Raw genomic sequence first — 22,878 nt, 5'->3', positions numbered from 1 at the left:
TTCCCTTTTATCTGGGGCAGGAAGAAGAAATACAAGATCTCTTTCACTAGTATTTTAAACTGTAACATCAGCGTCAAATGTCTGAAAGGAAGGTGTGTCCCTTTAGGTTAGCAGCATACTGTGTAAATATCACAACTGTTAGATTGGCCCAGGGGACTCATGTGTGCTAGAACACAGGACTGGCTGAATTGGAAGTGAACTAAAAGCTTCTGCCTCCTACCCAGAACAGAAGTCCTTTCTATAAGGATGTGACTGGAGCAGGAAGACAAAGGGCTCAAGAAGTAATGTCATTAGGGGAAAATGGAACTGACAGGATAACCGATATGTCTGTAGGAAACAGTATTCAGATTTTACTTTTCTATTAGATCGTTTGGAAAAATTAAGCAGTAGTGACATAGAAAGTTTAAAATGATGCAACTTTTAATTCTAGAAAGAACAATGAATTATATAGGAAGAAAATGGCTCAGCAGTGATCATCAGTACTAATAAAATCATAAAATAAACACTAAATAATGATTTACCCAAGAATCATGCTGTAACTGTATTGGAAGGATGGAGAAACAAAGTGGGGACATACGGTGATATACGTACAAGTGCCATTTCCCATAATAGAAAGTTAATAGATAATCTCTAAAATGATGAAACAAGAACTAGTGTATGTATGACATTTAGCTTTGGGGTGGAGAGGTATTCAGGAAGGGGAGGAATAGGACAGGAGATTGTTCTTTCCCATTATAAGCCTAGTACTCTGACTTTTTAAACTGTGTATTACTACACATTTTGTCCTGATGAAAATGAATTTTTTAAAAAGATAAATGTACAGGCAGGAAAGGGGTGAGGGCTGGAGATTCAGGTTTGAGAATCATTTGTGTATAAGATTCCTCAGGGGAGAACACGTGGGACGAGAAGAGAGCTAAGGGTGGAAGCCTGTGTCTAAGGGGAGAGTCCACGAGGAGCCAGGAGAGACTGGGAAAGTATTTTCTAGATTTTCTAAAGTGAATGTATTTTTCCTTTAATAATCAGGAGAAATATGTTTAGTTTTTCGAAGAGTGGTAATGAGAAGGTGGAAGGATTGGAAGATGGTAATGTTATGGAATCCAGGGCAGGGGAGAATTTCCCAAGAAGGGAGAGGTGAACAATGTGAGGTCCTTGCTGTAAGTGAGCTTGAGTCAGAGAAGTCACTGAAATGGACAGTTAGGAAATCTCTGGTGACCTCAACAAGGAAAAGCAAGATAGCAGGTGAGGGTTGAAGAGAGGTTGGGATTTGAAGTGAGTATTGATGACTATTTGGAAAGTGGGTGGTCATAAGTGAAAATGGAAGGCAGAGCCAGGGAAGAGTGGGATCAAAGAACATTTTGGAGGGGCAGAGGGCCTTTTTTTTTTTTTTTTTTTAAGAGGAACATGAACATGGCTTTTTAACTGAAGGGAACTAGCTTGTGGAATGAGAGGGGTTGAGTCTGTGGGAGAGAGAGAGGGAGGGAGTGACTGTGTGTGTAATGATGAAGCAAAGTTTGCATTAGAAGCCATTCTGCTTAAATATGTGTTGTATATTGAAAACATACACACCAGATAACCATTTGGGTTGGTGCTGCTATTTGGGGTAAGAAGGCTAAGGCTGATTTCATGGTCTTTTACACCTGGATTTCTATAGTGTCTATTGTAGATACGGCCCAAAACAGTTCTCTTGACTTGGGCATCAGGTAGAGTACCCAGAACACTGAGACATTGCCTTAGAAGTTGAGTCAAAGTAGCCCTAGACTAAAGGATGGCTGATCCTGACTAGCAAATCTTCAAAGCAAGTTTTGAAAGGATCCAACTGTTTCTAGGTAATTGTGTCCCAGAATAAAGCTCAAGAATATTTTAAGGAATATGAAAATAGTCAATACCCAACAAGATAAAATTTTCAATGTCTGGGATCAAATCAAAAATTACCAGGTATAATAAGAAAAGTCAAGAAACAGACCAAGAAATGATGCAAAAATGACAGTTGATAGAATTAGTAGAAAGGGACATTCAGACAGTTATAACTATATTCCATATATTCAGACGGTAGAGGAACGCATGAGCAGGTTGTGAGATACGGAAGATGGAAGGAAAGTCTCACACAGTACTGCTAGAGATTTAAAAAAATGAGAGGACAACTGTGCAAGCTGAGATTAAGATCAGATTAGACACTGCAGAAGAAAACATTACTGATCCTGAAGACACAGGGCATGTTTGTCTAAAATGGAATACAAAAAAGACCCCCAAAATCCCATTGTGCTGATTATCAATTTATTGCCTCAGCTCCAAATTCACCTTTTGGCCTGCTCTGTGATAGTGGAGCTATTCGTTGTAAATATCTCTCCTTTGCTAGCCAGCAAGATGTTAAGCCTCATCAGTAGGGTGCTAGAGAGACTTTGAAGGAGAGAAGAGGGGCCTTTACTTCCAATTCCCAGTGTGGCTGCTTTCGAAGTTCCTGGAGAGCACACTTTTTTCTCCACTGGTTTGGCCCCTGAGTTTTCTCCAGTGCTAGGTTCCTGCAAAGGCACAGCTTTCTCTAGCATTTGGCTACTGCAACTACTGTCTGTCACATTCTCAACTTAGCCAGAAACAGTGCAAACCAGAAGACAGTATAGCAACATCTTGAAAGTGCTGAAAGAAAAAACTGTCACCCTGGAATTCTATACCCAGCAAAAATATCTTTCAAAACCAGTAATCCAGTAAAGACTATAACTAGACCTATGTTCAAATGTCCCCAACTTCCAAATAATGTTTTTTATAGCTGATTTTTTCCCTCTAGTCTAGGATCCAATCAAAGATCTTAAGTTGTTATGACTCTTTAATAATATCCTTTCGTTTAAAATAGTCCCCAGCCTTTTGTATTTTTCATGATGTTGACGTTTTTTAAGAGGTCAGGCTAGTTTTTCCTTTTTTTTCCCCAGAATGCCCCTCCATTTGGATTTTGTCTGACTGTTCATTCATGATTAGATTCAAGTAGACATTTTTGGCAAGAATAAAATACATCAGTGATGTGTCCTTTTTTATGAATTTATTTATTTTTGGCTGTGTTGGGTCTTCATTGCTGCGTGCAGGCTTTCTCTAGTTATGGCGAGCAGGGGCTACTCTTTGTTGCGGTGCACGGGCTTCTCATTGCAGTGGCTTCTCTTGTTGCGGAGCACAGGCTCTAGGCATGTGGGCTTCAGTAGTTGTGGCACGTGGGCTCAGTAGTTGTGGCTCGCGGGCTCTAGAGCTCAGGCTCAGTAGTTGTGGCACACGGGCTTAGTTGCTCCATGGCATGTGGGATCTTCCCCGACCAGGGGAAGGGACACAGGGGAACCTGTGTCCCTTGCATTGGCAGGCAGATTCTTAACCACTGTGCCACCAGGGAAGTCCCAAAATGTCTCCATTTTTAAGGAACCTTTATAAATACCCCTCTGTGGGGTGATACTTTGAGACTGTGTGATTTTCTTCCCTAATAGGCTTTCATCCATGGTTTTATCATCCAATGATGATTCTTGCCCAAATACTCTTTTTTTTGTTGTTGTTTTTTGCAGTACACAGGCCTCTCACCGTTGTGGCCTCTCCCATTGTGGAGCACAGGCTCTGGACGCGCAGGCTCAGCGGCCATGGCTCACGGGCCTAGCCACTCCACAGCATGTGGGATCTTCCCGCACCGGGGCACGAACCCCTGTCCCCTGCATCGGCAGGTGGACTCTCAACCACTGCGCCACGAGGGAAGCCCCCAAATATTCATTTTTAAAGGAACATTTGGAACATAGTTCCTATTCAAATTTAAAAGTGATAATTACTTTATAATTTTCATAAGCATTTTCCTTGGTTATTTAGTTGATGAGAGCTGTGATGTCCGTTTGGAATATTTTTCCTTTCAACATGGACAGATGTCTGAGGGAATTTATGCCACATGGAAACTCGCCTTTCTTGCCCTTACAGGGAAGCTGTAGCCACAGTAGTGCTTTGGGAAGCCAAATATATATTATGGCATTGACATTTAATATACCATTGATAACCACTATGCCAGATTCCAAATGACATATAGCAGACAAAATCAGAGATTTTGTAATGGATAAAAGATGGCAAAAACCTTGGAGAACTTTTTTTGTCTGTCTCCAGAATCCTATAATTGAAGGCTTCATTTCTCTTTAAAATTTTTTCATAATTTTTCCGTATGACTCTAAGGATCATACTCCTAAATCCTGTTTTTCGTCTTGAGAAAAGAAAGAGAGGTCCCCTCTGTCACGGATGCCAAATTGATACTCTTCATGGGCTTGAAGATGGCAACTCATTTCAGAGTGAGGGGGATGATTTTAGCCAGGTCAGTGGAAAAGGGCAGTAATGATAAGAAAAAGTAGGGGCACATGAAGACCTCAGGATATAAATGGCTCCAACTGGCTTCTTACTTGCTGAGTTCTGAGGCCTGTCCCTGATCCCCTTGGAGGAAGACCCTCCTTTCCTTGTGCTGTAGCACAGTGTTCATCGCTCCCCTGCCTGGACTGACCCTGGACCAGGAGAGGTGCTTGTGTCCTCCTCTGGCAGCACCACTCCTGCCTCCTAGTAGAAGACCAGCTCTCCTGCAGGTCAGCATCATTCCCAGAACACAGGAAGGCACCTTGGAAAGTGGTCTTTTTGTTGGAAAGCTTCCAGCTGTGTCTCTGCTGTTCTTCTGCCTGGTCCACCAAGAACTTGTTTTGCTCACATTTCAACAGTGAACGAGGAGGCATTTGTCTTGATAGCCTCTGAGATCATCCTGGCACCAGATTCTCCAATGTGATTTCCCTGGAGACTAGAAGAGAAGGATTAGGACAGGGCTTGAGAAATTGACTGAAGGGCTGGAGGCCTGAAGATTCTCATTAGTAAAGCACAGATGGTCACTACATAAAATGCAGAACCCAGTGTGAAACCTTTGTGCTTCCAGGATTCCTCCTGTGGACAAGGCTCAGCATGGCTCCTTCTTATACTGAGTTCCCTTGCAGAGCTGCTAAGGGGCCTGGGAGTCAGCTGGCTCCGAGACTCAGGCGGAAGGTAGGGTCTGCCCTGGGAGCAGTTCTAAGGGTGAGCAAGGATGGCAGGAACGGGCAGATGCTGCCGAGCCCCACTCACTTGATGTGCCGTAGCCCATGGTTTCCAGACAGTGCGGTGGCAACACATATCGCCCCGTCCATTCCCAAGGAATTCTCTTGGAGACTAGGCAGAGAAAAGATGGAGACACCACAGTGAGCCATTCAGGACAGAAGAACACTCCCCAGGAAGCAGCACTGCACTATCTTGGGACAAGTCTGAGACTGATTTATCCACAGGCGCCATAGCAACAGCGAAGTGGCATTTAACCCTGAGACCTGTGTCTGCAGGCCGCCAGATTGTCTCGTCCAGGTGCCGTGGAGGACATAAGACCAAAAATGCAGAAGTGAACAAACCCATCCACAATATGGACTATAGTAATCAGAATAGTGTCAGCTATTTGTACTCGGAAGGAAGCAGCTACAGAGGAAATCAAGTGTGTCTTATGCCACGGGAGAGGTTCCAGAAGAGAAGTCTGCTGTTTTAAGGCGCAGGTAGGTCTATACAACCACTCACTTGAGTCTTCGGAGACTTGAGTTGACCCTCAGAGCATTCGCCAGGGCTTTGGCTCCGGCCACCCCAATGGCATTTCCTCTTAAGCTGTTGGGAAAGATGGGAACCCTAAGGCACAGTGACAGCTGAGAGGTGAACACGGTACCTCTTCAGGTGAGCATGAGTTACTTAGTAACCACGGGCGGGTGGCAGTACAGTAAGGTTGCTCCTTCCTCACTCCTGGGCACAGAACAGAAATTGGCTCTGGGGAGCAGGATGCAGGGAGGGGTGAGGCCAACCCAACCTGGTGGTTTGTTGGAACTCTTATCCTCCGTTTTCATTCCAAAGAAAGAGCTGGGCCCAGACCAGAGCAGCAACCCTCCATCCAGAGGGGCCCATGTGCTCGGAGCCACAGAACTGCAGGAGCAGGGATGACCCAGACATCCTGAGAGCCCCACAGAGGTTGGGGCCCCAGGTTTGATCTTCTCACAGACCGGGTCAGTGGCCACTGGCCACCCCAGGCCTGGGGACATGTTTAGCCTGGGCAAGGCCAAGGAGAGGACCAACAAGTGACTCCCAGGAAAAGGGGTGACATGGGGTTGGGGAAGCTGGGGCCTGCCCAATCTACGTGAGGATATTTAAATGATTTGGGAGTTTCCGTGTACATTTCCCCCTTCCATATCTGTTCATTTTGAGTCAACATCTTGGTTTCTTTGGGCAAGAGGCTGTAGCCAGAGACTGGAATACTTACTCAAGAATCTCCAAGGTTCTGTTCACAGCCAGGGCCTCCCCGAGTGCCTGGGCCCCAGGGGCAGCAATGGAGGCCACCTGGAGACTATAAAAGGAGATGCAGTCAACACAGACAGGCAGCCTCTCTGGCCCTCACACCCACCCGGGTCCAACTGCATCCATACTCGCCCTTCATTTCCACTACCTCTTGACTTAGGGCTGAAAGTGGTGAAATAGCACTGAAAGTTGTTGGCCCTGGTCTGTCCAAAGAACGCTGCATCTCCTGTCTGCACTGATGCTAGACAGAGATCTGGATGCTATGGATATAGGAAGTAGAGGTGGTCTTCCGGAGAGTTTGGGGGGTAATACTCCCTGCACCCCTAGTTCTTTCTAGATGTCCGGTGACCCAGTTGCTAATATTAGGAAAATCAAACCCACCTTCCTTGACTAGGAAACAAAAATGACGGTTAATGTGAAAGGATGGTTAAGGGCCAGCTTCCTGGGCTGCTGTGCATATCAGGACTTACTAGAGAGCAGTGAGGGCTGTGTTCGCCTTTAGCGCACTGGCCACTGCAGAAGCACCTTCGTCCCCGATGGCGTTTTCCTGTAAACTGAACATAGAGCCTGAACTCTGGGTGCACAGAACAGGGGCCAACGCTGTGGCAGGACATGCTGAGCATGGACCTTCTAGATTTAAATCAGACCACACACACGATAGCAGACCATCTTCCCAGGGTCACCCTGGGGATCACTGTACCTCGTGTGTGGCCACTGCAGCCCCGTGGCCACCTAATGCATGTGCTCAGGGGTCTGGGGTCTGCATGAGTCTGGACTGTCAGAGCCAAACCAGAAAAGGGACACGTGGACATACTGTCAATGAGAGCTTGGTGTGCTTTGCAAAGCCATCCAGAAAATCAAAGCGCTCAATCCTCGGGCCATTCTTGCTGGTCAGTGTTTTACATCTTTTTTCCCCCCTTTCCTTCCACATTGGAGGAAAGTGGCAGGCCCTGGAGCAATAAATGTTTAAGAGTTTAGTTCAAGTGGACGTTGGTATGTTTGAGGGAGCAATTTGCAGTGATAATTTTAACAGACATTTGAGTATATTGGGTGCCAGCAAGCCCAGTTCCAGCTTCTTGGAACTCAGGTGGGGAGACAGATGAGAGTTACCAACTGCAGGGTGCTAGAAGAGCCCTGTGGAGTCTCCTTCCCCAGTGTGGTCACAGAGGCTGCCCAGCAGAAATAGGTCTAAACCAAACCTGCAGGTGAGAGATGGGGGAGGGCCTGGCACATCTAAGGAAACCAAAGAAATCGAGTTGAGTTGTTGGAGTGTGTAATGAGGCTGAGGGGGTGCAAAGGAAGCAGATCTTTAGGGGCCTTGGAAGCCACGCTAAGGGTTGGACTTCACTCTGCAGGCACCAGGCAGCCATTTAAACATCTTGTCTAGGATGGGAACAGATTTACGTTTGGGAAAGATCTTTGGCCAGCAGTATGAAGATGGACGGATGTGGAGGCTGTGGCAGTGATGCAGGTGAGTGCTGCTGGCGGCCTGGACAGCGGCCGTGAGGGTAGAGGGTGGGTGGGTGGAACATTGGGGGAAGAATTGACAGGATTTGGAGATGGGGTGCAGGTGGGAAGTGAGAAGGCAATGTTTCTAGCTTGCACAGTTGGTTGCTGGATCCCCTCACAAGGTGAGGAGCCAAGAAGCAGACTTGTGGGGGAGATAAGTCAGTGGGAAGTGGAGTGGGCAGTGGACACGTGGGTCTGGAGCTCAGGAGAGAGGTCTGAGCTGTAGATGTGGGGGCCACCAGGACTTTGAAGGGAATTGGAGCCCTGGGTTAGGAGGAGCTTCTAGAAAGAGACATCATTCAAGGGAAGATGACCCAGGACAGAACCTTGAGGAGTACTGTATTTAGAGTCAAACGGAAGGACCAGCCAGACGAGGAATATCTTGGAAGTTGAGGGAGAAGTATTCGGCATGAAAAGCAGATGAGGCTCAAAGGTTCAACACGGAGTGACCATCTGACCCAGCAGTTCTGCTCCCAGGTGTACACACAAGAGAATTAAAAGCATGTGTCCACACGGAAACTTCTCTATGAATGCTCACGGCAGCATTATTCATAATAGCCAAAAAGTGGAAACAACCCAAGTGTCCATCAGTGGGTGAGTGGATAAACATGTCTATCCATGCAGTAGAATATTATTTACTCATAAAAAGGAATGAAGTACTGATACATGCTGCAATGCAGATGAACCTTGAACACATTATACTAAATGAAAGATGTGAGTCACGAAAGACTTCATTTACATGAAATGTCCAAAACAGGTAAATCCATAGAGACAGTAGATTAGGGAACTGGGGGACTTGGTTGGGGGCAGGGGAATGGGGAGTGACTGCTAATGAGTATGAAGTTTCTTTTGGGGTGATTGAAAGGTCCTAAAATTGATTGCAGTGATATTGCACAACTCTGTGAATATACTAGAAACCAGCGACATGTACACCTTAAATGGGTGTATTATATCTCAACAAAGCCGTTGTTTTTTGGGTTTTTTTGCAGTATGCGGGCCTCTCACTGTTGCAGCCCCTCCCGCTGTGGAGCACAGGCTCCAGACACGCAGGCTCAGTGGCCATGGCTCACGGGCCCAGCCACTCCGCGGCATGTGGGATCCTCCCAGACCGGGGCACAAACCCATGTCCCCTGCATCGGCAGGCGGACTCTCAACCACTGCACCACCAGGGAAGCCCTCAACAAAGCTGCTTTTTTTTAAATAGCAGATGAGATGGAAACCTGCCCGCTAGCTTTAGAGCAGAGGAGGCTGTGTGCTGAGGGTGTGAGCCCTGCACCTGGTGGGCACCGAGGTTGCAGATTTCCCTGCCCCCTCTCCCCCCCTGCGGAGGCCCCACTTACTCAAGGCTGGTGAGGCTCGTGTTGAGCTGTAGTGCTTGTCCCAGGGCCTTGGCGGCGCCGGCCTGGATAAAGTTCCACTGCAGGCTGGGCAGACACACACACATGACTGCGTGGCCCATGGCAGAGCCCAGGAGGTCCTAGGGGCTCCAGAAAGAAGGGGCTTCTCCTGGGAGAGTGACCACAGGGAATGGGGTCCCTGAAGGACGAGGTCCTGACCAAGGTGGGCAGAATGCCTGCAGCCCCCCTCAGGCTAGTCCCAAGGGGCCTATGTGCACTCTGGTTAGTGGAGGGCACAGGGACAGGCTCAAATAGACTCCAGGTGGCCCTGCATGAAGCATGTGACAGAAGCACAGCGTGGGCACACACCTCCCACCATTGGCCTCTCTCCGGTGAACGGCCCCAGGGAGCAGAGCAGGGGGCAGGGCACAGCCTAAAGGCCCTGAGGCCATGTTGCTGGCGGGGGTGGGGCCGGGGCCCTAAGCCGAACTTGGCCTTCTGCCTCCCCTGGTTTGAGTGGTCCTGCAGCTCTGTGAGCAGACAAATGGACAGGGCAGGGAGGGTGCGTCGAAGACTCACTGAAGGGATGTGAGGGCACAGTTTTCTCTCACTGCCACTGCGATGGCCTGGGCGCCCTGGTCATGGAGCAGGTTGGCTGTCAGGCTGGGAGGAGGGGAACAGGGGCAAGTGAGTAGGAGCTGGCAGTGCAGCCCCCGTTCTTGCTCACTGGGGGATCCAGACCTCTGCCGTGTTGTCCCCAACCCCCCCACCCCAGGACTTCATCGTGTCTCCTGGGATTGCCTGGCTCACGCTCTTGGGGTACTTGAATGTACCAGGTGCTGTGTCCAGCATGTGTCCTGGACCATTGAACTGCATCCTGGCAAGCCCATGGGGGATGGGGGGCAGGGGGCAGGCTCTGTTCAGTGAGCTTCCACGACAGGTCACCTGCCAGGAGGTGGCCAAGCCGCCTGGGGACTCACTCATTCCTGATCCCTGTTCTGGGAGCCCCTCCCACTTGCTCATATATTGTTGCCAGGGAGTGGGGGTCGGGGGGTCAGGGCAGGGAGAGTGTTGCCACTCACTTCATCCTCCTGTAATTTACGACATAGAGCGGGGGACTTGTGTCAGGGTTGCCACCGGGCAGCAGGTCTCCCAGTCCCCCCACCAACCAGGTCCTTCCCGCACAATGGCGGGGGCGCCAAGGGTCTGCCATCGACTCCCAGCTCTGGGTGAGTGAGGCCCTAGGTGGCATAAAAAGCCTTAGGAAGCACAGCCTGCCCCCATCACGTACTCCAGGCTCTTCAGGGTGCTGTTGGTGCGGAGAGCACGAGCCAGATCCTGGGCTCCCTCCGGGCTGATGGAGTTTTCTCGCAGGCTGAGGAAAGAGAGGACCGTGAACTGCTGACTGACAGGGGAGGCCTGCCAGGTGCTCAGGCTGTGAGAAGCTGAGAGCCCCAGGTGGAACCTGGGCCAAGGTGGGAAGAGCCTGCTCTAGGAAGTCCCCCTCCGACTGCTCACCAGCCAGATGTCCCCACACACCCCCAGGACTGTCAGCAGTAGGACAGACAGTCCAGGAGGAAGAGGATAAAATGACAGGACCTCAGAGGTGTGAAGGGAGGGGAAGGCCAGCATGCTTGGGGGCCTGCAGGCTTGCCCGTAGGAAGGGAGCTGCAGATACGGCCAGCTGAGGGCCAGAGCTGCCCCTGCCTCCCCAGTGAACAGGGGGAGCGCCGGCTGCCAGGCTCCAGAACCAAGCTGCCCAACCATAGATCTTCCCCATCACAGGCCCCTGGGGGTGGGGGTGTGGGCTTCTCAGCACCAGCCTTTCCTTCCACGCCCCAAAGTCCCTTCAGACACCCTGGCCAAAGGGACGCCCTCAGATGGAGAGTGAGGCAGGGACTTACTTGAGGCTGAGGAGCATCTGGTTGGTGCAGAGGGCTTCCATCAGCGCTGCCACTCCCAGATCACTGATGGAATTGCTTTGCAGGCTGCAGACAGAGGACAGGGCGCACTTTGACGTGGCTGTCTCAGGATGCGGAGGGAGTCCAGCCTGGGGCTGCAGGCACTGAGTTCAGCAGGGAGTTGGGGGAACCCTGTGCTGCCCCCACGGCCTTTCTCATCCCGTTCCCCGCATTCCGGCTCCTGCTAGGTCAGGGCAGGTGGGTCTAGCACAACCAGTGCCTTGATTTGAGTGGCTCCACAAGGCTTCTGGGGGGGGGACATGTGTCTGCAGCCCCCAGAGAAAGTGGTGCAGCTGAGTGTCCCCATTATGGGGATAGCACTGAACTCCCCAATCCCCACCAAGGCCCTTGGAGCCAGCCCCCTCTGCAGCCACCTGTGCCAGCTTCTAAAGTACACTCAGTGCTTGTCACTGAAAATTCCAGAACCAGCACCGACCCTGACTGTCCACTGGGGTGGGCTGGAGGGAGACACTAAGATCACAGTATGCCCAGGGTTGGTGGTTGATTGGGTTCTGACAAGGAACTGGTCCTGACTGACAGCCCTCCTCCAGGACCCACCCACCTGCTGGATGGGGAACCCAGGTGGGGAGTCACCCTCTGCCCACAGCCACCCCTGGAGACTCACTCCAGGCTCTTCAGGCCCTGGTTCACCTTCAGGGTCTCCGCCAGGGCCTTGGCACCTCCATCGCCAATGCTGTTACTGGAGAACCTGCAAGAGATGGGACATGGGTGGAGCAGCCTGGTAGGGCGAAGCTGGGGGATCAGAGTCCAGGAAGCCCTCCAGGGAAGGGCTGTCTCTGTTGTCTCAAGGGTGCCCAGGGCACAGTTTCTTCTGCCTGAGGCTGGTTGGTGGGTAGCCTCCGTAAGAGATCAAGGTAGCAAAGTCTTTCTTGACTCCTTGACAGGGTTGGCAGGGCCAACTCTTTAGTGAGGGGTATTTGTGATAACTTTATGTGAAGGTGGCTGGGATGGTGTTTTCTTCTACCAGCTGGGAAGGCAGTAAATGTGAGTCTGAGACAGTTGGGGCTCACTCATTCCTGGGAATCTGGATCTCCATTCTCCTGGTCCAGGGCTTTGGAGTCCAAAGCCAGCTATCTTGTGCCCACACATTCATTCATCCATCCACTCACCCACTTACTCACTCATCCATTCATCCATCCATCCCCTTGTTCACAAATATTTGTGATGGGCTGGGCATTGTGCCAGGCATGGAGGATACCAGTTTGGCCCTTCTGCATTTCTCACATGAGCTCCTTCAGACTCCTGTTCTGCTTCAGGGCATCTGCCATCTGCTGGGTTCCCGCTGGCCCGATGCTGTTCTTCTGCAGGCTGTAGGAGAGGGGTCCTTCAACAAAGCTGGTCACAGCCATTCCCAGGCTAAGGACAGTCTGGTTCAAGGTGAGAGGTCAGAGACTACTCAAGTGCCTCTCTGTTTACCACAGCATGGGGGGAGGGGTCTCCAGGAAAGGTCTGTGGATTGTTGCCAAAGTGTTGCTAATAGACTGATGTGAAGAGTTGAGGCAAGAACCGTTGGGCCTTCCCTTCAGGGGCCAGAAAGCAGTGACCAGCGGACACTGTTAATATCCAGCAACCTCCAAACTGGAGATTTCCATGTAGAAGTCCCACTGGCCCTTCACCTGACCAGCCTTCTCAACACTCAGCAGTCTGCCTCCAACCAGACCAGCCAGCAGCCTGCCCTGCAACCCTGCAGTCCTCCCAAGGGCAGACCCTCCCTTAGGCGCCTCGTCTTCAAAAGCTTCTTCCTTTTATACTAAATGTGGAGGAGGGAGATGTTACAGGAGAAACCCTGTGCTCATCCTAGAAGAACAGGCAGGGCAGGACCTCTTCTGTGTGAGGCTAAATACACTCTAAACAAAATGGAATTTTCCCTGGTTACAAAGGGAAAAAACCCCTCCCCTCCCCTCCCTTAGAGTATTTCCTTGAGCAAACTTGGGATTGTAAATCCTTTCCCTGTCCCTTTGAGAGTGTGTAAATCTTTTTAAGAGCTAGAAGTAAACCTCTTGGCAAGTTTATAGCCTCGGAATATCTTTTGTAAGGGCCTTGGAGCCATCTCTTTGAACTGTGCACATCAAGTAAGAGAGCACCTGCTCCAAGCTGTAAGTACCTGCTGGTCATAAAGATGTGAGAAGTTTTCTTTTCCTTGTGATAAATGCAGTTAGCAAACACAGATGGCTTCCCCCAAATAACAGGCAAATTTAGTATAAGGTAAGTGTGACAAATGGTTCTGTCCAGTCCTCTTATTTGAGGGCAAGTTGTGGTTTTTCTTGAAGACACTTATGTAATGGGTTGTATCTGCTCGACTGTAGGAAAGGGTGAGATTCTTTTCTGTCTTTGCCATCCCATTGGTGGATTGCCTTTGATGCTCATTGCAGGCTAACTGAATGCTTATTCCAGTAATTAAGCTGTTTCATACTTTTCTACATTTGTGGAGAGGATTTTCTGGGTTGGCAGGAGGCTTTATTTTTAATTATTTCCCCCACACCTGTTCTGTGGAAAAGCAGTGGACATCAGATTTTCCAGGGGCCATCCAGATGGATCAGAAAGCCTCAGGGCTTTGTCCCATCCATCCCTCCATGCAGAAAACAGACAGGCCCTTGGAGGAGAAGGGAGAAGAGAGAAGAGAAAACGTTCTCTGCCAGCCAGCATGCCCACTCACTGCAGCACGGAGAGGGTCCGGTTGGCAGCCAAGGCCTCAGCCATGGACCTGGCACCGTCATCCCTGATCCTGTTGCTCTGGAGGCTGTGGAAGCAAAGAGGTGCATCACTGATGGAGCATAGGAAGGTGCCTGGCATGCCCTCACCCCCACTACCCAGGAAGTGGGAAAACAACTGGCCCTTCCCACTGCTGCTTTGGCCTTAGGTTTTCCTCTGGGTCTCTAAGTACTTGCCTGCTGACTGGGGACAAGGTGCCCATGGTATGTGGATCACAATGACAAGGTCATTGATAGTCCCAATTACAGCTAAAAGCCACAGCACCCAGGTGTTGGTGAGGATGTGGAGAAATTGGAACCCTCATCCGCTGCTGGTGGGAATGTCAAATGGTATGGCCTTTGAGGAAAGCAGTCTGACAGTTACTCAAAAGGTTAAATATAGGGTTACCGTGTGACCCAGCAAATTCCACTCCTACGTATATCTACCCAAAAGGATTGAAAAAAAGTCCTCAAATACTTGTACAGAGATGTGTACAGCACAATAGCCACAAGGTGGAAACAACCCAAGTGTCCATCAGCTGATGAATGGATAAACAAATTGTGGTCTGTTCATGTAATGGAATATTATTCAGCCATGAAATGGAATGAAATACTGGCGCATGCTACAACGTGGATGAACCTTGAAAACATTATACTAAGTGAAAGAAGAAAGACACAAAAAGTCTTATTTTTTGATTCCATTTATATGAAATATCCAGAATAGGTAAACATACAGAAAGCAGATTGGTGGTTGCCAGGGGCTGAGGGGAAGGGAGAATGGGAAGTGATTGCTAATGGGTATAGTGTCTCTCTTTAGGGTGATGCAAATATTTTGGAACTAGATAGAGGTGTTGGTTGCACAACTGTGAATATACTAAATGCCATTGAATTGTACACTTTAAAATGATGAATTTTATGTGAATTTCGCTTCAATAAAAATAAATATATAAATGAACAAGACAAAACAAAATGACAGGACACACTCCGCTAAGTATGGATACAACCACTGGCCCCTAAAAGGAGCCCAGCAAACCACACCACACCATAGGAACCATCTGGAAGATGGGATTTCAGTGTCTTGGAAAACACCGCAGGGGATCATTCTGATGCCATGGCCTTGGGGATTTCCTACTCAATGTAGGACAAGAGCTTTCCCTCATAGATTATTTTGTCCTTCAAACCTCCATATACCTCCACCCCTCTTCTCCTCCATCTCCTGTTCAGGCCATAAACACAGGCATAATGACTAGGGAAGAGCTGAACTTAGAAACTTGCTTAGGATACAAGATCCCCTGGCATCCACTGGGTGGGAGCCACTATCTCATGGTCGCCATTTTGAATTACCTCCCACTCCATGGGTGGCACCTGATGAGAGGGTTCTCTGGGCCACCTCCTGGGGGCAGAGAGACAGGGAGCGGGTGACACGTACCACAGAGAGGCCAGAGTGCGGTTGATCTTCAGAGCATCTGCCAGTGCCTTGGCCCCTTGAGGTCCAATGGAGTTACTGCGGAGGCTGGCAGAGGAAGAGAGAGGAAGAACCATTCTCTTTTAGCCAATTCCCAGGGAGGGAAGGAGGAACAGAAGTTACATGGACCTTTAAATCCATGCTCCTCGAAAAGAATGCATCAGGGTTTAGGATTTCACGTTCTGTAGAACTGGGGCAGAGATCCTTATTTAGGCAATCGAGGAAGGAGTTCCCCAAGATGGCCCCATGTGATGGGGAGAAGAAAGCAGGATCTGATGGACTAGTGGGCTTGGGCCAAGTGTGAAGAGATGATAACACCAGGTTCAAGGCCAAAATTCTGGCGCTTCACTGGGTGAGTCCCAGCAGCTGAGCAGGAGTCAAGACTTTGCTTGCTCAGCTGTCCTTCCAACCCATCCTGGGAAGAGTGTGGTCTAGGGGACTTCACAAGATGGCTCAACACTCTCTCCCTGTCCCAGGGGTGAAGGGTCCTACTTACTCCAGAGTGGTCAAACTTCTGTTAACGAGGAGGGATCTGGCCAGAGCTTTCGCCCCTTTGTTACTGATCTGGTTCTCAGCCAAGCTGCCCAAAGAGAGGGAGAGGAGTGGTTAATGAAGGTCTGTAAATCTTGCCGCCTATCCTGCAACGCGAGGCCTGGGATCCAAACCCGTCAGCCACCATAACATCATCGGGGCCTGGACTCAGGTGGAGATCAGGTAAGCCAGGCCGAGGAAAGCCTCTGAGATGGGCAAGGTAGGGCCAGAGTGGGTGGACAGACCCTCACACCAGCAGAGGGTCCCAGTGGGAAGTATGACCAGAATCCAGCACAACACCTTCTACCCCAACAGCGCAGCAGAGGGTACGGGCAATTACTGAAGACTACCATGGGATTCCCAGCCAGGGGTGTGCTGGAAAACCAGCTGTCAGGAAGAAACAAAATACAAAAATCATGATTTGTTGGGTTGGCTAATTTCCATGGTGTAAATACTCCCATCATGGCCAATTTCAAGCACTCTCAGCTTGTAAAAATTCCGAAAATGTAACAATCAGCTCTCATGAACTTGTGGCTGAAGTCGGTTCCAGCACACCCCTGACCCCAGCCCTTTCTCTAATCCAAGAAAGGAAAATGGTAGAGTTATTATAAAATTAACTTTGAAGTAACAAAATGTACGTCTGTATCTGCCTTGAAAGGGCATTCCAGGGAATTCCCCAGTGGTCCAGTGGTTAAGACTCTGCTTTCATTGACAAGGGCATGGGTTTGATCCCTGGTCAAGGAACTAAGATCCCACAAGACACGTGGTGTGGCCAAAAAAAGGCATTCCAGGAACACAATGGGGATCCACTTAATGTTCCTTCATACACCCAGTTTCAGAAATGATATCTGTTGAGGTTCTTAGGCATTTTAAAATGTGAGACAGCCCCATGGGATGCAATTGGAATCCACAGTGCTTTTCAAGCTATGTTTCAACAGACCCTAAGTTTCTTCAGAAAAGCTTCAGGAGGCTGAGGGGAAACCAAGTGCCTAGGCCCTGCCTCCCACTTCTTTGAATCCCAGCAGCCCCCCTTTTGTTTGCCTGTCTAATTGGGATTCTGCCTCATATGCCACTTTTTTATTTATATTTGACGGCGTTGGGTCTTCGTTGCTGCGCATGGGCTTTCTCTAGTTGAAGTGAGTGGGGGCTACTCTTCGTTGCAGTGCACGGGTTTCTCATTGCAGTGGCTTCTCATTGTGGAGCAGGGGCTCTAGGCATGCAGGCTTCAGTAGTTGTGGCACGTGGGCTCAGTAGTTGTGGCTTGTGGGCTCTAGAGGGCAGGCCCAGTAGTTGTGGTGCCTGGACTTAGCTTCTCCGTGGCATGTGAGATCTTCCTAGACCAGGGCTTGAACCCGTGTCCCCTGCATTGGCAGGAGGATTCTTAACCACTGTGCCACCAGGGAAGTCCCTCATGTGCCACTTTTAAAAAGCGTTCTATCACTTAAAAAAAGTTTGAAGACTGTTCATCCAGACCACCACCTTCTATATAACTGTTCTCAGCTTCTAGAGAGCCTCTGTCCCCATCCCCTACCCCCAGGACTTTTGTAACATTTTATAAACAATATTTCATGAAGGATACCTTGGATGTTTCAAACAGGGTTGTGGCACTGAGGACCAACTATAGAGAGGTGAAGGAGAGAGTGTGGCCAGAGAAGTTGTTTTTGGCTTTGTTCAGAAAAATCTCTGAGTACTATCTAGATTCCTTTAAGCAAAACACTGAAAGTTGGCTATTTTGCTGAAGGTTCTCATGAAGGAAACTATATTCATAATGAGAAATTGTCATTATTTTGTTTCTTTCAAAGAGATTGCATTTAAATTTCTGGCTAACAAGAGGATCCTGCTAGTTAACAGCTGGCTCTTACACGGTGCTTCCTCTGTGGCTGTCCTGTCCTGAGCACTTTACGTGAATTAACTCATGTAGCCTCGTGGCAACCCTAAGAGGCAGTGTGCAGTAAAGGATTAACCTTGGCCCCTGCTCCTGAGAGGTGACCTCTAAGCCCTTGGAATGTCCTGCCTGGTAGGAATGTCTCTGTTTACCTGGGGGCCTTGGGCCTTGATGGATAGTCTATCTCACAATGGGATTTATGGTCATGCAGTGTCAGCTTGACCTCTGGAGGGGCTGGAGACTAAGGTCAGCATGCGGTGGGCAGGTGTGTCTTCACGACCAACCCCCAGTAATAACCCTGGACACCAAGGCTTGGGTGAGCTTCCCTGGTTGGAATGCTCTGTGTGTGTTGTCACACATGGTCTCTGGGAGTAGGAAGCGCTCTCTGTTCAGCTCCACTGGGAGAGAGCGGCTGGAAGCTTGGCCTGGTCTCTGGGACCCTGCCCCAAGGGCTGTTCCCTTTGCAGATTTTAATGTGTATCCTTTCAGTGTAATGAACCGTAATTGTGGGTATAATTGGTTTTCTGAGTTCTTTGAGTTCACTGAACCTGAGAGTGGTCATGGGGCCCCCTGAACCCATACCGTTTACCCTTCTTAGGCACAGAGGTGTCTGTTCAAGGTCACATGGAGCTCACCACTACTCTAACCACTATCCTCAAAGACTTACTTTTGCTCTGGACTCGTTCTATATTCTTGTCTCCTCAGAAAAAGATTATTTCAAAAGCTGGAGGCTTGTGTGAGGATGAAAAATTACTCTCTGGGTCCTGTTCTCTAAACTCACCTCCCTAGTTCTCCTAAAGCCACCCTCAGGTCATCACATCGATTCAACTACAAATCAGGGTGTTAACTCACACTTGGATGTTATTGGGTTGGCCAAAAAGTTTGTTCGGGTTCTCATAAGATGATGTAGAAAAACACAAACGAATTTTTTGGCCAACCGGATGTAGGAGTGATTTCATTAGCACATAGATCAGTTCTGCAATCAGCATATAAACTCTAATTATGTCATTAAAGATGCAATGTTTAAATTTAAAATTGTTTTAATTGATATTAATTTAAAAATTTGTGTGTTATTTAAAGATGCAATCCTGTGCTCAAAATACCATTTGAGGGCAAACTTTGTGAGGCATTTAGAGTAAATCAGACTTGGTGGTATGTCCGCACAGACAGCATCTGGAGAAATGGTTATGTATCCACGATAGTATCTGACCCATACCGTATCCTTTGCCTCTTCTTACAGATGAGGTACCTGAGCCTCTGGAACTTTCTGGAATGAGCAGAAACAAGCAGCCTGCATCCTGAGCCACACGCCTCAATGACACTTCACTTTGAAAGCACCCCTGGCCATTTGAGCAGAGAGGAGGATGTGAAAAGAGCCCCGGACACCTAGACAGGTGGGCAGCCTGGGCAAGGTCTCCTGGGTCGGCGTTACCTGATCCTCTGAATGCGACAGTCCTTCCCACTCAGCACACTGCCCAGCAGTTCCATCATGGGGTCCTGGAACTGGTTGGTGTCCAGCCTGGTCAGGAGGAACAGCAATAATGAACAGTCCCACTGCCCATGGGCAGGTGGGATGAGGCCCCTGGCAGAGGGCTGGCATCAGGCAGCGGAGGGGGCGCTCCACAGACACCCAGGCTGAGATCCTTTCCCTCCCCCTCCTCTCCATCCCAGTGCAGCCCCCACTGTGAGGTTCAGAGATCCGTGCCAGCACACCCACATGCTCAGAGTTTTCCTACAAGAGTGACTTGGGAGGCTCAGTGGTGTAAACCCTGGGCTTCCTACCCACAGGGATGTCTTCCCAGCAGCCCCGCAGTCTGTATGCGTGTGCAGGACACCAGTTGCTAGCTCTCCTCCTTCTGAGGATGTAGAAGCTACTCTGAGGTCCTGAATGACCCTTGTCCTAAGCCTTCCCTTCCCCCCACCAGGGTCCAGAGAATGGACAGAGGGTGATGGGCTGAGAGTGGAGTGAATGGGTATGGCCTGTCAGCATTGGGATGGTTTACAGGGTGTTGTAGGTTGAATTGTATACCCCTATAAGATATGTTGGTGTCATAACCCCCCAGTGCCTCAAGAACGTGACCTTATTTGGAAATAGGGTCATTGCAGGGTAATGAGTTAAGATGAGGTGGGGTGGGGTGGCCTGTAACCCAGTGTGACTGGTGTCCTCACAAGAGAGGAGAGCTCTACATGAAGACAGACACAGAGAAGGTGGCCGTGTGACCTCGGAGGGCAGAGACTGTGGTGATGCGTCTACAAGCCAAGTATTGCCAGCAAACACTGAAGGCTGGAGAGGCCAAGAATGACCCAAGGATCCTCCCCTACAGGTTTCAGAGGGAACACAGCCCTGCTGACACCTTGATCTTAGACCCTAGCCTCCAGAACTGGGAGAAAATAACATGTCATTTTAAGCCACCCAGGCTGTGGTCCTTTGTTACAGCAGCCCTAGGACATGGACACAGAGGGGCATGGTGGAGGGGAGGAGCCCTCCAGGTCCCTGCTCTCTCCTCTGCCCACACGCCCCACACAGCCCCACCCTGGCGCCCACCTCAGACTCCGGCAGTAGAGTAGCTGGGGCAGCAGGCTCTGGAGGACCCCCTGGCTGAGGTACAGGGGCAGGTTGGCCTCCTGGGTGCAGACATCGGACACCTGCAGGAGGTAGGCCAGGGCAGCGCGGTGTTGGGGGCTGGTCAGCCCGGCCAGGCCCCCGCTTGCCATGGCCTCTTCCACGCTGTGGGCCAGCTCCGTGTGCTGCAGCTCGCGCAGGCAGTGCAGGACGTTGATGGCCCGGGCGCAGACCACCGTGTTGGGGCGCAGGCAGCCCTTCAGGAGCTCGGCCACCTGGGCCCGGTAGCCCTGGTGCTCGCCCTGGGTCAGCAGGGAGCCGGCCAGCAGCGCGTTGACCCTCGGAGACAAGAGGCCTGAGAGGAAGCGCAGGAAGACATCGAGCCGCCCATCCTCGGCCTGCATGGCCCTCTGGGCCGCACTCCTGAAGTGCGTGAGGAAGCCAAGCTGGGGCCAGGACATGCCACCCTCGGTGAAGAGATCGAAGATGGCCCTCTTGGACGCGCTGTAGTAGTAGGCAGCTGCCACAAACTCCTGCAGGGACAGGTGGGTGAAGTAGTAGACTGCTGAGGAGAGGGTCTCCTCCCGCTGCAGGAAGCAGCTGCATGGGGCGGTCTGCAGCAGAGCAAGGTCCACGCCGAACACCTTGAGGTCTGGCTCGTAGAACACGTACTTCTTCCTGACCAGCCCGTGGAAGGCCAGCCGGCCCAGTGTCCCCACCATCTTGCGGCAGCCGTGGGCCAGCTGCTCAATGCGGGGGCTCACCTTGCCCTTCTCCTGCCCCTCCCTGCTGAGGGCCATTCTGAAGTACCATGAGTAGAGTTCACACAGGGTCCTTGGAGGCCACGGCTCTGCATCCTGGAGCCCTGGCCTGTTGCGGTGCAGGTGGCCCAGCACTGACCCCACCAGCTGGCAGAAGGCTGGGACGGCGCACATCAGATACAGGGGCCTGTCAGCCTGCATCTGGCTCAGGACCCAACCCGAGAGGACCTGGTCCTCAGGGAACATCTGCCCCAGACACATCTGGATCTCCTCCTCGTTGAAGCCCCGGATCTCGGTCATCCGGTCCACCAGGCCTCCCGGGATCTGGCCAGCCGCGCTGGGGCGGGAGGTGACCCAGACAGAAACACCTGGGAAGAGGTTGCCCCGGATGATGTTGGTGATCAGATGGTCCACTTGGATCTCCTTCTTGGGGTCTCTGCAGGCCACGGTGTTGGAGAAGTCCAGGGGCATCTTACACTCATCCAGGCCATCCAGGACGAGGAGGACTTTGGTTAGGGCTGCTGACGCCAGGCCAGTCTCCCCCGCGTGTGGGAAGACAGAGCGGACAAGTCTGTCTGCAGACAGCTTCTCATGGGTGTTGAGATCCCGGAAGGTCAAAGGCAGCACCAGCGAGAAGTCCTTGCCCATCTGCCCCCGGGCCCAGAGGTAGACAAAGTTCCTCACCAGGGTGGTCTTGCCCACGCCAGCCACCCCAATGGTGATGGAGATGCGGGGCGGGACGGACACCCGCGACAGAGGCAGGAAAAGCCTGTCCAGGGCGATGGTCCTGTTGGAGCACCAGCCCCCACGTGTGGCCTCCACCTGCGTGAAGTCGTGTTCCCTCAGCTGCAGGTCCATCAGGTCCTCCACCAGCAGGAGGCTGGTCAACCTGGAGGAGGGGCTTCCCAGCTCAGGGCTGCCTCCCATCCTGTTCAGAAGGGCCTCTCGGTGCCTCTGTATCCTCAAATCTGGACAGAAGCCAGAGGGGAGGGATGGGGGAGGGTGGGGGAAGAGGGCCCTCCCTCCAGTGGGGGAGGGGAAGAGGGCCCAGGGATCCCTATCTGTCTGCTTACCATTGCCATGGGGCCTCAGCAGGGACTCTGGTGTCCTGTCAGGGGGCTGCAGGATCTGGGAGCCCTGACTGCCCTTCCCAGCCAGCAGGTCCACTAGGGCTTTCACCTGCTCGGCTGGGGAGCCAGCACCGTGGCCCTGGCCAGCCTCCCTGCCCGTGTGCACCTCTTGCTTCCTCATGGAGTCTGGGATTGCTGCCAGGAGCTGTGGAGAGAGGGCCTGAATCTGCTTTCTTCTGTCTCCCCATCAGTGGCCTGGGGACAGGTTAAGCAAGCCTCAAGGGATGGGCGGATGGGGACCCACCCTTTCTCCTTGATCTGGCCTCCGGGACAGGGTTGGAAGGACTGTTTGTTGCTGGATGGTGACAGTAGTCCCTGCTGCCAGAAGCATTGCTCAGGTGCAGGGGCCCTGGGCTCGAATCTGAGCTCTGTCACTTACTGGCTCTGCAACACTGGACAGGCCACCTGAGTGCTCTCTGCCGTGGTATCCTCATTTGTAACCTGGAAATGGGGATGAGATTGTGAACAGTTCCACTCATGAGAGGGGGAGGATGAAAGAGACCAATCTGGAAAAGCTGCGTGTGGTATGATTCCAATCCTATGGCCTCCTGGAAAAGGCAAAGCTATGGAGACAGTAAAAGGATCAGTGTTCGTCTGGGGTTTGGGGCGAGGAGGGAGGATGAAGTGGCAGAGCACAGAGGATTTTTAGGGCACTGAAACTACTCTGTATGATACTGCAGTGGTAGATT

The 22,878-nt window shown here is 51.0% G+C and overlaps 1 protein-coding gene and 1 long non-coding RNA gene across 2 annotated transcripts in view; one reads left to right on the top strand and one right to left on the bottom strand.

Moving 5' to 3' along the window:
- Window positions 1-4,644: 4,644 nt before the first annotated feature.
- NLRC3 (NLR family CARD domain containing 3) lies at window positions 4,645-22,310 on the bottom strand. The gene is made up of 17 exons (XM_067706824.1): window positions 22,133-22,310; window positions 20,281-22,027; window positions 19,168-19,254; window positions 15,816-15,899; window positions 15,284-15,367; window positions 13,821-13,904; window positions 12,389-12,472; window positions 11,769-11,852; window positions 11,087-11,170; window positions 10,474-10,557; window positions 9,762-9,845; window positions 9,186-9,269; window positions 6,807-6,890; window positions 6,302-6,385; window positions 5,575-5,658; window positions 5,101-5,184; window positions 4,645-4,783 (listed from the first exon to the last, which is right to left on the bottom strand). Exons 1-17 carry the CDS (start codon window positions 22,308-22,310, stop codon window positions 4,693-4,695), a joined length of 3,195 nt encoding a protein of 1,064 aa, XP_067562925.1. The 3' UTR covers window positions 4,645-4,692.
- Window positions 5,559-22,878, top strand: part of LOC137207226 (uncharacterized) — a 39,036-nt gene continuing 21,716 nt past the window's right edge. The window contains exons 1-2 of the long non-coding RNA XR_010934992.1: window positions 5,559-16,033; window positions 18,976-19,129. This is a non-coding gene — a long non-coding RNA (uncharacterized lncRNA). The remainder of the gene's footprint in view (window positions 16,034-18,975; window positions 19,130-22,878) is intronic.

The sequence above is a fragment of the Pseudorca crassidens genome, chromosome 15 (genome assembly GCF_039906515.1).
Source record: "Pseudorca crassidens isolate mPseCra1 chromosome 15, mPseCra1.hap1, whole genome shotgun sequence".
Taxonomy (NCBI): Eukaryota; Metazoa; Chordata; class Mammalia; order Artiodactyla; family Delphinidae; genus Pseudorca; species Pseudorca crassidens.
The sequence above is the reverse complement of the archived record's forward strand: the minus strand, read 5'-3'. Positions and strand labels throughout refer to the sequence as shown.